The sequence below is a fragment of the Phoenix dactylifera genome, chromosome 2 (assembly GCF_009389715.1).
Source record: "Phoenix dactylifera cultivar Barhee BC4 chromosome 2, palm_55x_up_171113_PBpolish2nd_filt_p, whole genome shotgun sequence".
Classification (NCBI taxonomy): domain Eukaryota; kingdom Viridiplantae; phylum Streptophyta; class Magnoliopsida; order Arecales; family Arecaceae; genus Phoenix; species Phoenix dactylifera.
Window position 1 is genome coordinate 2,977,995 of NC_052393.1, and position 12,447 is coordinate 2,990,441.

The 12,447-nt window shown below is 35.3% G+C and overlaps 1 protein-coding gene across 4 annotated transcripts; it reads right to left on the bottom strand.

The window, feature by feature from the left end:
• Positions 1-2,602: 2,602 nt before the first annotated feature.
• Positions 2,603-11,136, bottom strand: LOC103719890 (protein ANTHESIS POMOTING FACTOR 1). 4 transcript variants are annotated; one of them, XM_039117397.1, is made up of 12 exons: positions 10,995-11,136; positions 10,760-10,851; positions 5,735-5,835; positions 4,654-4,754; positions 4,510-4,576; positions 4,293-4,392; positions 4,097-4,210; positions 3,868-4,005; positions 3,628-3,712; positions 3,422-3,468; positions 3,100-3,263; positions 2,603-2,995 (listed from the first exon to the last, which is right to left on the bottom strand). In XM_039117397.1, exons 1-11 carry the CDS (start codon positions 11,119-11,121, stop codon positions 3,120-3,122), a joined length of 1,116 nt encoding a protein of 371 aa, XP_038973325.1. In that variant the 5' UTR covers positions 11,122-11,136; the 3' UTR covers positions 2,603-2,995; positions 3,100-3,119. The 4 variants fall into 4 exon arrangements, with proteins under 4 accessions (XP_038973325.1, XP_008807589.2, XP_008807586.2 ...); XM_008809367.3 differs by having other exon boundaries at positions 2,605-3,263; XM_008809364.4 differs by having other exon boundaries at positions 2,605-3,263; positions 10,946-11,065.
• Positions 11,137-12,447: the final 1,311 nt, after the last annotated feature.

The following is a 12,447-nucleotide window of genomic DNA, read 5'->3' on the forward strand; positions in this document are numbered from 1 at the left end:
AGTCACGTAGCCAAACACTAGATGTCGTTGACTTGCTCTGTTCGCTGCCAGCCACGTCCCTTGATCCAAAAACACACCCTTCCTTCCGGTTATTCCGTTTTTTGGAATAATTATTACAGCGCACGTCCATAGCCACCTGTTCCAATAATAGGAAATAGATTAGCTGGAGTTTGGTTGAACAAACTTGGGCTCAGGTCGTCAATAGCCACCTAAAAGGGCGTCCTCATGCCAAATATAGATAAACCCCATCTAATTCAACATTTAGAATAGAGCAGTTCTACTTACTCTATTTTAATTCTCTATTTAAATGAATTGATTAGGCCCCCCACCACCCCCGGAAAGAGAACTCTTGTCTCCTTCTCACATATTTCTTAATAAAAAGCTTTATTTCTTGATAGAAAAGCTTTATAATGGGGTTTCGTTGCATCATCGCTTGTATTTCTTGATTAAAAAAATCCTTTTGTTTTGCTCCTCTCGAGGACATCAAATACTTATATACGCTGAAAAATCCCAGTGTCATTGAAGGTGTTATGGTATGTTCGAGTTTTTCCTACTTGTAAGGGCTCGTTTGGTTCGCGGGAAAAGAAGGGGGGAAAGTGTGGTCAATGGGAAAGTAATGAGATGCCTCTTGTTTGGTTGGAGTTTTCAAAGGAGAGAGAAGGGAAAGTTGAATTCCCATGGGAATATGATTCCCACATTTCATGGGAAAGTCTTTCCCATGAGAAACATGGGAAAGTTACTTTCCCATGAGGCAGGAATTACTCCATTTTTACTTTTTCCCAAAAAGTCCCTTCAGCATTAAAGAAGCATTAAAGAGACATTAAAAACCTAATTTTTATTAAGGGCATAATAGAAATTATACATAACTTTCCTAGGAAAGTGGATGGCCAACCAAACATAAGCATTTTAGAAATTTGTCACTTTCCCATGGTCAACCAAACATGCCAAAAGTACTTTCCTAGGCATCCTCTTCCTAGGAATTTGTTTTCCGGGAATCATATTCCTAGGAAGAGAAAAGCTTCCCGCGAACCAAACGAGCCCTAAATGGTAGACGAATGTCATTAGGTAGGCAGCAAATTGGGAGCGTGATGAGGTGCAATTAATTTTGCTAAATTTGCTTTGGAAAGGACAATTAATGAGAAGGTGACATGTGGACTCATGTTTGCGAAGTGGTTATGAAGGAGGCGCTGCCCAACCTCTTTTAAATATAGAGTAAATTAAAAAAATTTTCTGAAATCAAAAATAAATTGCACTTGCATTTAATAATTTTAAAAAATATACTATAAAATTTATTTTTATCCAACACTTTCAAACCATTAACCTTATATAGGACCCAGAAGCAACATAAAAAAAAATAAAAAAAATCAAAATAATCTTAAATCATATAACATTTACTCAAGATAAAAGAAAATATTATCATCCTCTTCCTCACTCAAAGAAATTTTTGACTTTTTAGATGAGGTAATTATAATTTTACTAGTTGTATTGGTTCGATCCATGAATTATATAGAATTTTCAACTCAATCATCCAAACAAACACTGAGTGTAAGTATAATAAATATAAATCTAGAGAAAATTGTTGTAATGTACTCTTAAATATATCTATAAAATTTTCAACTCAATCATTCAAACAAACACTGAGTGTAACTATAATAAATATAAATCTAAGGAGAATTGTTGTAATGTACTCTTAAATATATCTTTTGTTGTTAGGATACTTCTATAGAATGCTAACCATAAGTGAATATAATAAAAATTGTTATGATGGTACTTCTTTTTAATTTTTGATTCACTTGGGATCTGAGTTGAACCAATCTTATGTTCTAATTTTAGAAACCTTATCCGGCTCTTAATTTATTCATTTTTCGATGACGGCCATTCATAGCTGCATGGCACGCTACGGTGCCGTGTATTCACTGCAGAGGATGCGCGCTCTAACTCGGGCTGCTCCCAACCATATGCACTCGTTTGGCTGAAAAGAATATGTAATGGTTGTTACATATACATTATAATGATAAATAACACCTTAGGAAGGGGACCAATTATAAGTGCATATCCTTCCTTATCTCTCACCACTTTTTCAAAAGTCTTAATCGACATCGTTTTATGCGATGACATTAAAAAAAAAACAAAAAGAGAAAACAAATAGAAAACAGCTGCGTAATACCATGTGAAGGTTCTCTCTCACATCCATCAAAGTCTACAGGGATTTGCGCCCTCAGAGGAAGAAAATCTCAGGGATCCAGTGCCAATTAAACAATCTTAAAGGCACATAGGCGTGGCACAGGTATCTATATCTAATCTCTTGTCATTTAATGGATCCTACGATACTCTCCATGAAAGACACATATATTACGTCTAATGAACACCTAATATCTTTACTTACCTCCATGCTTTCCTGGCGTGACTTCAGTGGCTGGTCTCCCGGAGACCGCTTCAGAGGCACGCCTTGTCCTTTGTCTTTCAACCTTTTCGTTCTGATTGGTAGGAGAGGTAGGATTGGTCTTGTACTGGACTCCTCCGTACAGCATCTTGCGTTCCTTTAGACTGCTAGTTGTGTCAGTTCTTATGGGAATAATATTAAGATTGGAACGAGAATATATAGAAACAAGAATCGGAACCACCGTAAGAACAGCTTAAGTAATATAATTAGATGCACTGTACAAAGATAAGCCCCAGGATAACCACATCTTTGATAGTCAATTACATGGGAAATAAAAGAGCAGCCTAAGATATTTAATATATCATCGCATTTTAAATAATCATAGGAGACTGAACTCTAAACTTGATGTATGCTACAACACTAAATTTGTCGAACCCCTCATGGTATGCCAATAGATAGTGCTCTGCTTATTTCCTCCAAGACCGCGAGGAAAGGGCAAAAAAAGATCCAAAATTTATCTAAACTATCAATGGTGGAGGCCTTCCTTGATCAGAATGGAGGCTAGTTTCTTGGTCCCTGCAGTCCTATCACATTGACACCATCGAGTTCAATCTGCTTGGAGCAAATGGAAAGAATAGACATGAAGTTTAATGGGGAATAAAGCAGAAATATGCTAGCTATTGCAAATAAGCCTTTGTGAGGTGTTATGAGTAAACCAGGAGCATCATTAAAACTTCTACTTAATGCCAGCAAAGGATCCCAACTTTGATAAATCTGGGACCCAAAATGACAACTCAGATGATCCAGTAGTGAACATGAGACTTCCTGGAGCCCACTTTATCAGAGGTGGTTCAGTATCAGTGCTTGCCCAGCATGCAACCTGGAAACACAATGATCATAAAAAGAAGAACATGTCACTAGGGACTAAACCAAGGAGTAATGGACAACACAAGGGATAGAAAGAACAAGCTACTACTACATCAAAAAAGAAAAAGAAAAAGAAACTGAATTGAACAGGATATAGGATTATAGGCATACTTTGCCGCTTCTGACACTCCAAGCATAAACACTCCCATCACCAGAACCTGTTGATTAAAATAGAAAGATTAAATAATATTGAGCTCATACAAGCATCAGCATATGCACAAAGACAATCATGAAACGAATATTTCAAGACAGAACAAAAGCAGTTCAAAAGAAAATCCATGTTACCAAACAAAGGAGATGGAAACAAGTATTTGCACCTGATACAACATACATTCCATCTGGACTGAAGGATGCCTCTAATGTTGCCTTGCTTGAAACTGGTTTCACATTGTATGTGGATATCTACCAGATGACGAAAAAACCAAATCAGATTGACAAACTCGACATGATTACAGTGGGAAAAGATTTGAAGAGATCATACTAATGGTTCCTTGGTCAAGAAGATTTGCAATGCAAAAAATCATATGCAAGACAAGAGAAAATTGTCATGTACTCACAACAGTGCCCCGAAAAGAATCAAGAACATGAACATGCCCGTCAGTAGTAGTCAATAGCATAAGCCTGCCATCATTGCTGAACTTTACCACATTGGCTTCTAAATTGTCTCCTCCAACAGGAAAGATATCAAAAGGGCCCTAAATGGGGTAGAGAGAAGAAAACAAAAAAAATCATCAAAGACCATGTCAGTATTTGAATGCTGGGTAAGTAATCCACAGAATTGCTAACCTTCTCATACTTCCGAGCATCAAACATTCGTATGTAGCCTCCAAATGCAATTGCAAAAACCATTCCTTGGTCATCATAAGAAACTGCAGGTCTTCCTTGCACACGTAAAAGGCCCTGCAACAATAAATGAACCAGCTGTTACATTTGAGAAAGCATCTTATCTTCCGAGACACCCAAAAATTTCATTTTTTTCTACCTGAGCCTTTTCAGTCCTTTGATCCCATAGTAAAACAGTCCGATCAAGAGACCCAGAGATGAAGTATTCCCTATGAGGACAGAGTGACAGAGAGACAACCCTAACCACAAAAATAAAAAAGAAAAAAACAAGGAACATGTTATCTCAATATAAATTCTACCTTCTAATTGAGTCAATTTGACTTCTTTTAAAAAGGGGAGTGTAAGCACGAAATCACCTGTCATGGTGCCCTTTGAAGTACCGCAAGTACTTGTTATCATTCAGAGAAAGCAGCCGCAGAGATTCTGAATTATTTTTGTAAGTACAAAAAATGACTTGAGACAAAAAGCAAAGGATCGGACGAGACACAAACTCGACTTACCATCCCAACCATTTTTTGAAGAGTATATAACTGTTGCTGGATTATCAGTGAAGCAAACCAAATCAACACCATACTTCTTGCTGTTGATGGTCTTTAAACACCTAGAATGAAAAAGATAAGCAAGATAAAGCAATATTTCACATAGAAAACCAAAAGAGATAAATCAGAACGTCACAGGATTAGGTTAAAAGTTGAACAATACATGAGGAATTTACATAAAATACCCTTACTTGAGTTCTCGAACCAACCCAGTGTTCATAACAAGAAAATTTGGAATCATAATTGGCAGAAGGTAGGCTTTTGGAGGGTGCCAACTGGTGCAGTTGGTAAAATCTTCGGGGATTGGTAGCAAGGATTTGGGTTCCTGTCCCGCTCTCAACCCCATTTTGGGCTGGGATTCTCCCATCCTAGTTCTCATTAAAAAAAAAAGGCCTGATTTTTGCACTTCAGTTGAGTCATGTGATTTCATTGCTGCTTCAGACACCCTGATTCCTTTAGGGAGATTATAGAAACTATATATTCATGTTATGTCTGATTAAGAATTCACATAGTACATAGTAGATGTCAGTCTTGGCATCCTTCATCTCAACTCCTTTTCGCTTGCTAAAATTACAATATATAAGATAAAGCTCTGTTTGAGGGATCCAGCTAAAGTGGAATTCAAGTGTGCTCTTATAATTCTTATGAATTTCTGGAGGATCTTTTAGATGATCTAGAATCAACTCAAGAGTAAGAAAATTCAACAATATAATTCTAGAAACCATAGTAGAGCACTAGCCAAATAAGCAGGTTCCTCAACCTTGATGAGGTGACTTAGTAAATTGAAACATAAAAGCAAAATCAACAACAAAACATTATGCAAAAAAAAAAAAAAATATTGCCAATATACTAGGGATATTTTATGCCAAATAGGGCAGCAAGAGAATGCTCATTCTTTCAAGTAAAATATCACCCTATCCCGATCAAAATATCACTTCTTTGGAACAATTTCAAAGACGAAAGCATCTTAGCTATAGTAAAGATTTAGTGAAGAGTGTCCACAAGATACAATTATATTTCAAAAACACAAGAAAATACGTACACAGCATTTTGAACATCATAAAGGCGAATTGATTCATCATCACTGGCTGTTACCAGATGATTTGTAGTCCTGTGAAAATCCATGGAACTGATTCTGCCGTTCTGGAATGCAAAAGAAGTACGTTGGTGATCTTAGATTTGTCAAGACAAATAAGATAGAATTGAAGAACTATACGCATAAATCAAATAACAATTACTTATTTTCTAGCAATAGAAGCAGCATCCTAGCCAGGCCTGTGATACATTCTACATGTTCTGGGATACTACATAGTACATACGATAAGGAGCAGAAATAAGGAAAAAGAATTTCAATGGCGCCCGGAGACAATTGATCATATAATACTAGCTAAGTTCACATTGTGAATTGTACGTGAGATTCATCATCCAAATAACTGAAACTCAGAAATGAACTTTGTTAAGTATAACAATTTATAACACCTGGTAAAGTTATAATATAAAATCACAACACAATGTTTTGCATTCCTGGATACAGTTTGAGTCAGATAATTAAGAAGGGATTTCTAAAATAGATGCTAAGAATTCATAAAATAATAGAAATATAACCTTGGCATATATTTTTGGAAGACAAGTTCTCAATGATAGTATACCACATTAACTAGGTTTTATGGCAAGGAATGGTCATCACACCATACTCCAGCAAATGATAGATTGGGCGGTAGATTGCCCTTTGGAAGATGGTTTAGCTTACAGTTCTCCATAAGCCACTTAAGAAGTGATTTCCTTACATCTATTGCTCACTATTCTTATTCCAATTGTAAAAGCACCACCTTAAGAACCACAGAGCTTGGAAGAAAATCACCTGGATCTCCAGACTTAGATGCACCTTCCCTTATAACAGGAGTTTTCAATGCCGTCCAAAGCCCATGATAAGTAAGGAGACAGGAATTTCAGTGCACTAGATCAGCCAAAAACTTCAAAGATACAATAAATTTCAGCGATATCATTGCTCTAGGTCTCAGTAGCAACCAATGTAACTGGTGCAGGAACAGACTCTGTCCTGCTCATGTCTGGCAGTATATTTATCAAGCTATCAGCATCTGTAAATGGATTCCCCGACACCCAAGTAACTCATCTCCATCATATATTCCCTGTGAACAGCCCTCTTTTTATATGTTTAACAAAATAACTGCAAAATCCCTCTTAGATTTCAAGTTGTGTCTGAAAGAATAATGTTCATGAAGTGGTCAAGAGTCACTGAAATTCTTCTTCTCATGGCACTCCAACATCTCCATGAAACTCAAAAATGTTAAAAACAAACTTAAGTCTGAAAAGACTTGTTGTTGGTAAGATTAGCATAATCTGGACTACCATTTTCTTAACAATTTGAAGCCATGCCTCCATGACCTAGCTTTCACGCAATGAGTCATGATAAAATATGTAAACATTAAGTTCCCATTCATTTTTATAGCAAAGAATTCCTTTAAAAGCTCCCATCCAAAAGATTTATAGAAGATTACATGTAGATTGTACCCAATGACCAATTTCTAGAATGTGGTAACCTAAGATATGGGTGGAAACCAGATATGGGTGCACGAAAGTGGATCTCTAAAATATTTATTCCAAGGCAATCCTTAAGAAGCAGGTACTGATGCAAGTTTCCATGGGGACTCTAAAGTGGGTATGCTACACTGTAGAAATTTCATGCTACTTGAATCACATGGTGACACAAATGTAGGCACTTGACATGTTAAATTTCCAAAATCAAGATACAAAATGCAAGCACAACCATGCACAAGATACACAATGCAAGCACAACCATGCACATGCTACAAATATTCAAATACATGTATAAACTTATAAATCATTCAGCAGCCCTTCTGCCTCTATAGCACAGACAAGTTTCACACACCACGTCAAAAATTGCATAGTTGGAAAGCATGTGCCCCAAATAATAGGTCGTATGCCATGTGTGAGAGATTGCGCTGAGTACCTTAGAAGCAGCCTTTTCTGACCACCTCTCGAAAACAATGCCTTTTAATCACAGAAATTATAGGCTCCTAGCATAACAGAGAACAGATATGATACTCATGATGGAAGAGCTAATACACTGAGTAATGGAAGATGCATAACGATTGACACAATGAAGTTTTACTTTTCAATATAATTTACCAATGAATTTGAGCTAAATAAACAATATAACAAATTAATGGCATGAGGACCATGTAAAATCATAGAGATATCAAAAGGCTGAAGAATTCTTGGAGACCTCATAAAATTTCCATATGATGCAAATAAGTAATCACATGCCACCCAATTTACATAAAATACATACATACATACATACATACATACATATACACACGCACCTACTCCACCTTACATTAAGGGCCCTCCCACTTCACCTTATACCAAACAGCTTCAAGCACTAGCCATCTCATGCATCTGGTTTATTGGGCCGTCCAGTGCAGTTACATCCCATCTAGACAATTCCGCCACTGATACAAAACCAACAAATCGTTCCACTGGCAGAACCTTAAGAAGCCAAATTATTGCATTACAATAAAACTGTGATTCCTTTGAACCAATCTTAAAGCTTCAGATATCAACCATTGCTGTAAGTGTTCTAACTTCTAAGCATAAGTAGAATAGGAGAATAATACCTACATTATTGATTATTGTGTGCAAATAAAGCCAATTCTATTTGCAATTAAATCAGGACCCTTACTTTCCTCCAAATTGCTCGAACCCCTGAAATTCCAGGAAAAATCTACAGAAGGTTACATCCTTCTCTCTCCCTGACCATCTTGTCCATTCCTTTTACACTTAACCCTCTATGCAATTCAATGCGTTACCTCGACCAGTCTCAATGTCATTGACAGAAGACATATCCAAAAGCCCCAATCTAGAGACCTTTCATGTGGAAAACCTTTAAATTATCTACAGGCTCTATTAACATAAGTTACCTGACCTTCTCAAACAAAGAAAACCTATCATTTGGCCTTTGAAGGATTTCTCAATGCCTTACCATGAATGATCAGTTGCAAGAGCGATGAAACAAAGAAGCGCAATGCAAGTGCAGAATGTCCACTGGCAAGGAAATCTATTGTTGGCACTTGCATGATGACTCAAGGAGCAGCTCAAGACAATTTGGTCTCTGTGCCACGAAATGCCCTTTGATCTATGACTCGTGCATGGCAAAAGAACAAGCCCATTTTCTCTTAGAAATATTTGACACTATTCAGGTGCACCTTTAAATGTATAACATCTTGCTTCGCAAGCCTAGTCTTACGAACCAGGTAAATTTTACCATAAATTACTTCACTTTGACACTAATTTGACCAAAATGCCCTTAGATAACCCATAATGACATTGATGGTGATGATGTTGAAGGTCATAGTGGTGATCAACGTGGTGAGTAGTGCTGATATAGCTGATATGTGAATGAAGCCTCATACAAGTTAAAAAAAATCTCGGGAGATTAAGAAATTGACCAGATCAAACCCCACTATAGTTTTATGTATATTCTCCCAAAAGATAAAGAGTATCTTTTTATGCGAAAAAGTAGGTAATAATTTCTAGTCATCTTTGTCCCTGACTTTCTAACGACAAAAATATCGTAAGAACAAGGCCTCTTCCAACTTTTCTCTTCTATCTTTTACTATGTAATCAGACAAGATGTAAGTGATATGTCTATGCCTGCTAGATTAGACTCATGATTCTCTGAAATTTCATTCAAGCTATTAGACTTTATTTACACATGTAGTATATTTGGGGAAATAATTAAATTGAATCACTTCACAAGGTGGAGACTCAAGCTTATCTTGTTCCCTTTCTTTTGGTTCTTATTTTTCCTTAATCTCTTACTCATCCCTAAATCTTGAACTTTTCATAAAACTTGTTTCTGTACCTAACAACCCTGAGAACCCTAAACCTTATCTCAGAACTAATGTGATATGGGATGGGAATAGTAGGAATAGTAAATATTAAAGTATCTTTTCTTTTTTTCTTTTAGATTCAAAAAGTCTAGTTTCATAAGCTTGAGATCTCCCCCTCAGGAGGAAAGAAAAAAAAAAGAAGAAGAAAAAACAGAACTCTACTTGCTACATCATTTGGTGTTTAAGGATCCCTAAATATGAAATATCAAGAAATAAATCTAGAGTTTAAAATGATAAAGTTAAGCTTTAAGAGAGTGAATCAGCACTTGAATTAATGTAACTGATGATCATGCATCACGATTTATCCTATCAAAGATGAAATAAGTTCTGAATGTCTCACATGTAATGCATTCATATTTCACTTGTGCGTATCTATACCTTCTGATATTTAGATTCTAATGAATAAAAGTGACGAACTTAAGGAGTGACTGCTTGAAGAAATTAAGAACCAACAAGGACTTTTTTAAAAAGAGCAAAGTCGTCGAAAATGTGATTGATGATGGCTAAAGAAGCGAGAAAATAGAGATGGACTTGTGTCTAATATCATCTATGCAACATGCCAGATGCATCAAATATGCTGTTCTTTCCCAAAAGGTATGAAACTTCTTTGTCAAACAAAAACCTTGAGTAAAATTGAGCGAAGATTTATGATTCAGTACTCAAGATCGAGGTTTTGGTAGGTAAAATAATAAGCATCTCTCTCCAATTAAATCCCTTTATGGAAAATTTAGGCCCGAACTTTTCTGACCATATCAGACGCACAGTTCTGCCGCCATAGAATTTCCCAAAAGACTATTGTGAATGATCACTTGCAACAGGTCCAAATGAAGATAAAAACTGTACAAATCGAGTGCCCTCACCTTGGTCCGTTCCAAGTTCCCACCTTTTTTCCTTAAATTCCCAAGAATTCTCCTTTCTTAGTAACCATCCAACTCTCAAACCCCCAATTCAATTGAAACCAATCAAAAAAAAAAAGACTTGAGAAATTAAAGGAAATCCAAGAAACAGATCAAAGAGTCGTATCATCATCCCACTCCCAAAACATAAATCCCCTTCTTTTTCAAATAAAGAAAATGAAAGGAAAATAAAGAGCGTCAGTTAAAGGGACGGAAGGGGGGCAGGGCGCGTACGTAATCTCGGAAGGCCATGCCGACTTCCATGCTCTTGAGCACCTCGTCCGTCAGCTCCATGGACACCCTCTCCTCCCTCTCCAGCGCCCCGCCTGCGATAACCCCAAATTACAAATTAATGTTAATCAAGAAGAATAAAAGAAGACAAAAATGATTGAGATTAGATTTCTTGGATTAATTGGAAACCTGGCATCCAATTCCTTATCTGGATCTCCAGTTTATCGAGGAATTTTACCGTTGTTATCAGAGAGAAGAGAGATTAAACGCCGGCCCTCTCCGTGGACTCCATTCTGGACCTTCTTGCCGGAGTGGTGGGAGAATCGGTAACCTGACGAGGTGGATTCGGGTCGGATCTTGTGCATATCCGGATCGGGTGCCCAAAAGGTTGTAAAGGATCCGAAAGGATTTCGGCACTAGACTTGGACTAGGCCAAAGTTTTAGATATATTTTATTTTAGAGTTTTTGCCATCAACACCCTTCTTCTCCTTTTTATTATTATTATTATTATTATTATTATTATTATTATTATTATTATTATTATTATTATTATTATTATGAACACTCTCCTAAAAATTTAGATTTGTGTAAATACCTTCTTAAAATTTATATTTATTTATGTACTCTTATAAAACACTATTTTTTTCAAATAGCTCTAATATAATGGTGCTTTCAACATCATTAATAAAAACCATATTTATTTTAATTAGAAATAAAATAAAAATTTGAAATTACTTTTTTGTCCTCCATCATGATTTATAAATATATTTTTTTGCACATGTATCCATTAAGAATAGTTTAGTCATTTTAATTTGAAACCGTTAAGTTTTTAACGTCATTAGATGGCGTGAGTACATATTTAAAAATAAAGATAAAAAATATAGAATAGTAAAATAAGTGTTTGATGAGGGTATACATGTAAATATTAATTTTAGAAGAATATTTATATAAAATTTGATATTTAGAAGGTATTTATGCAAAAAATTCTTTATTTTATTCTCGGGTGATGTTTTGGATATATTTTATTTTTAACTCTTACGCGAAGTAATTTCCCATTCCATCGTACTTTTAGACACCGCTTGGCTCGACATTTTATTTTTCAAAAAGAAAAAATTATATCGAAAGTATTAATTTATACATTTGCATAAATCAGTGTAAATTATATTTTGTATTTAATAGAAATGATGTAAATTCTGATGGGGATAAGAAGTGGTATCTGATTTCTATCTAGGAATGGGTGAATGAAAAAGGTGATTCTTTTGAAGTTGAACAAATTCGTCCTCAATATAATAATATATTATATAACATAATAATATTATATTATATCTTAGAATATTACACATGATATATTTTACACTATAATATTATGATATTATATAAAGTTATTTCATAAAATAAGGTTATAATAATGTTTAATATTATATGATATTATTTGCAATAATATTATAATGCAATATCATATTATATATTATTATAGTATATTAATACCTATAATATTTTAATTATAATATAATATTATATTAGTGGGGGTTTAAATAAGTCATTTTCTTCAACAATAGAGGGGTTAAAGGATTTTGCCAAAAAAAAAAAGAGGGGATAAAGGAGGGTCTAACCACATCATACTTTCTTTAAACTTGTATCATGAGCCTCTAGATATAAATTATACATGATATAAGTGTAACCATTAGAAT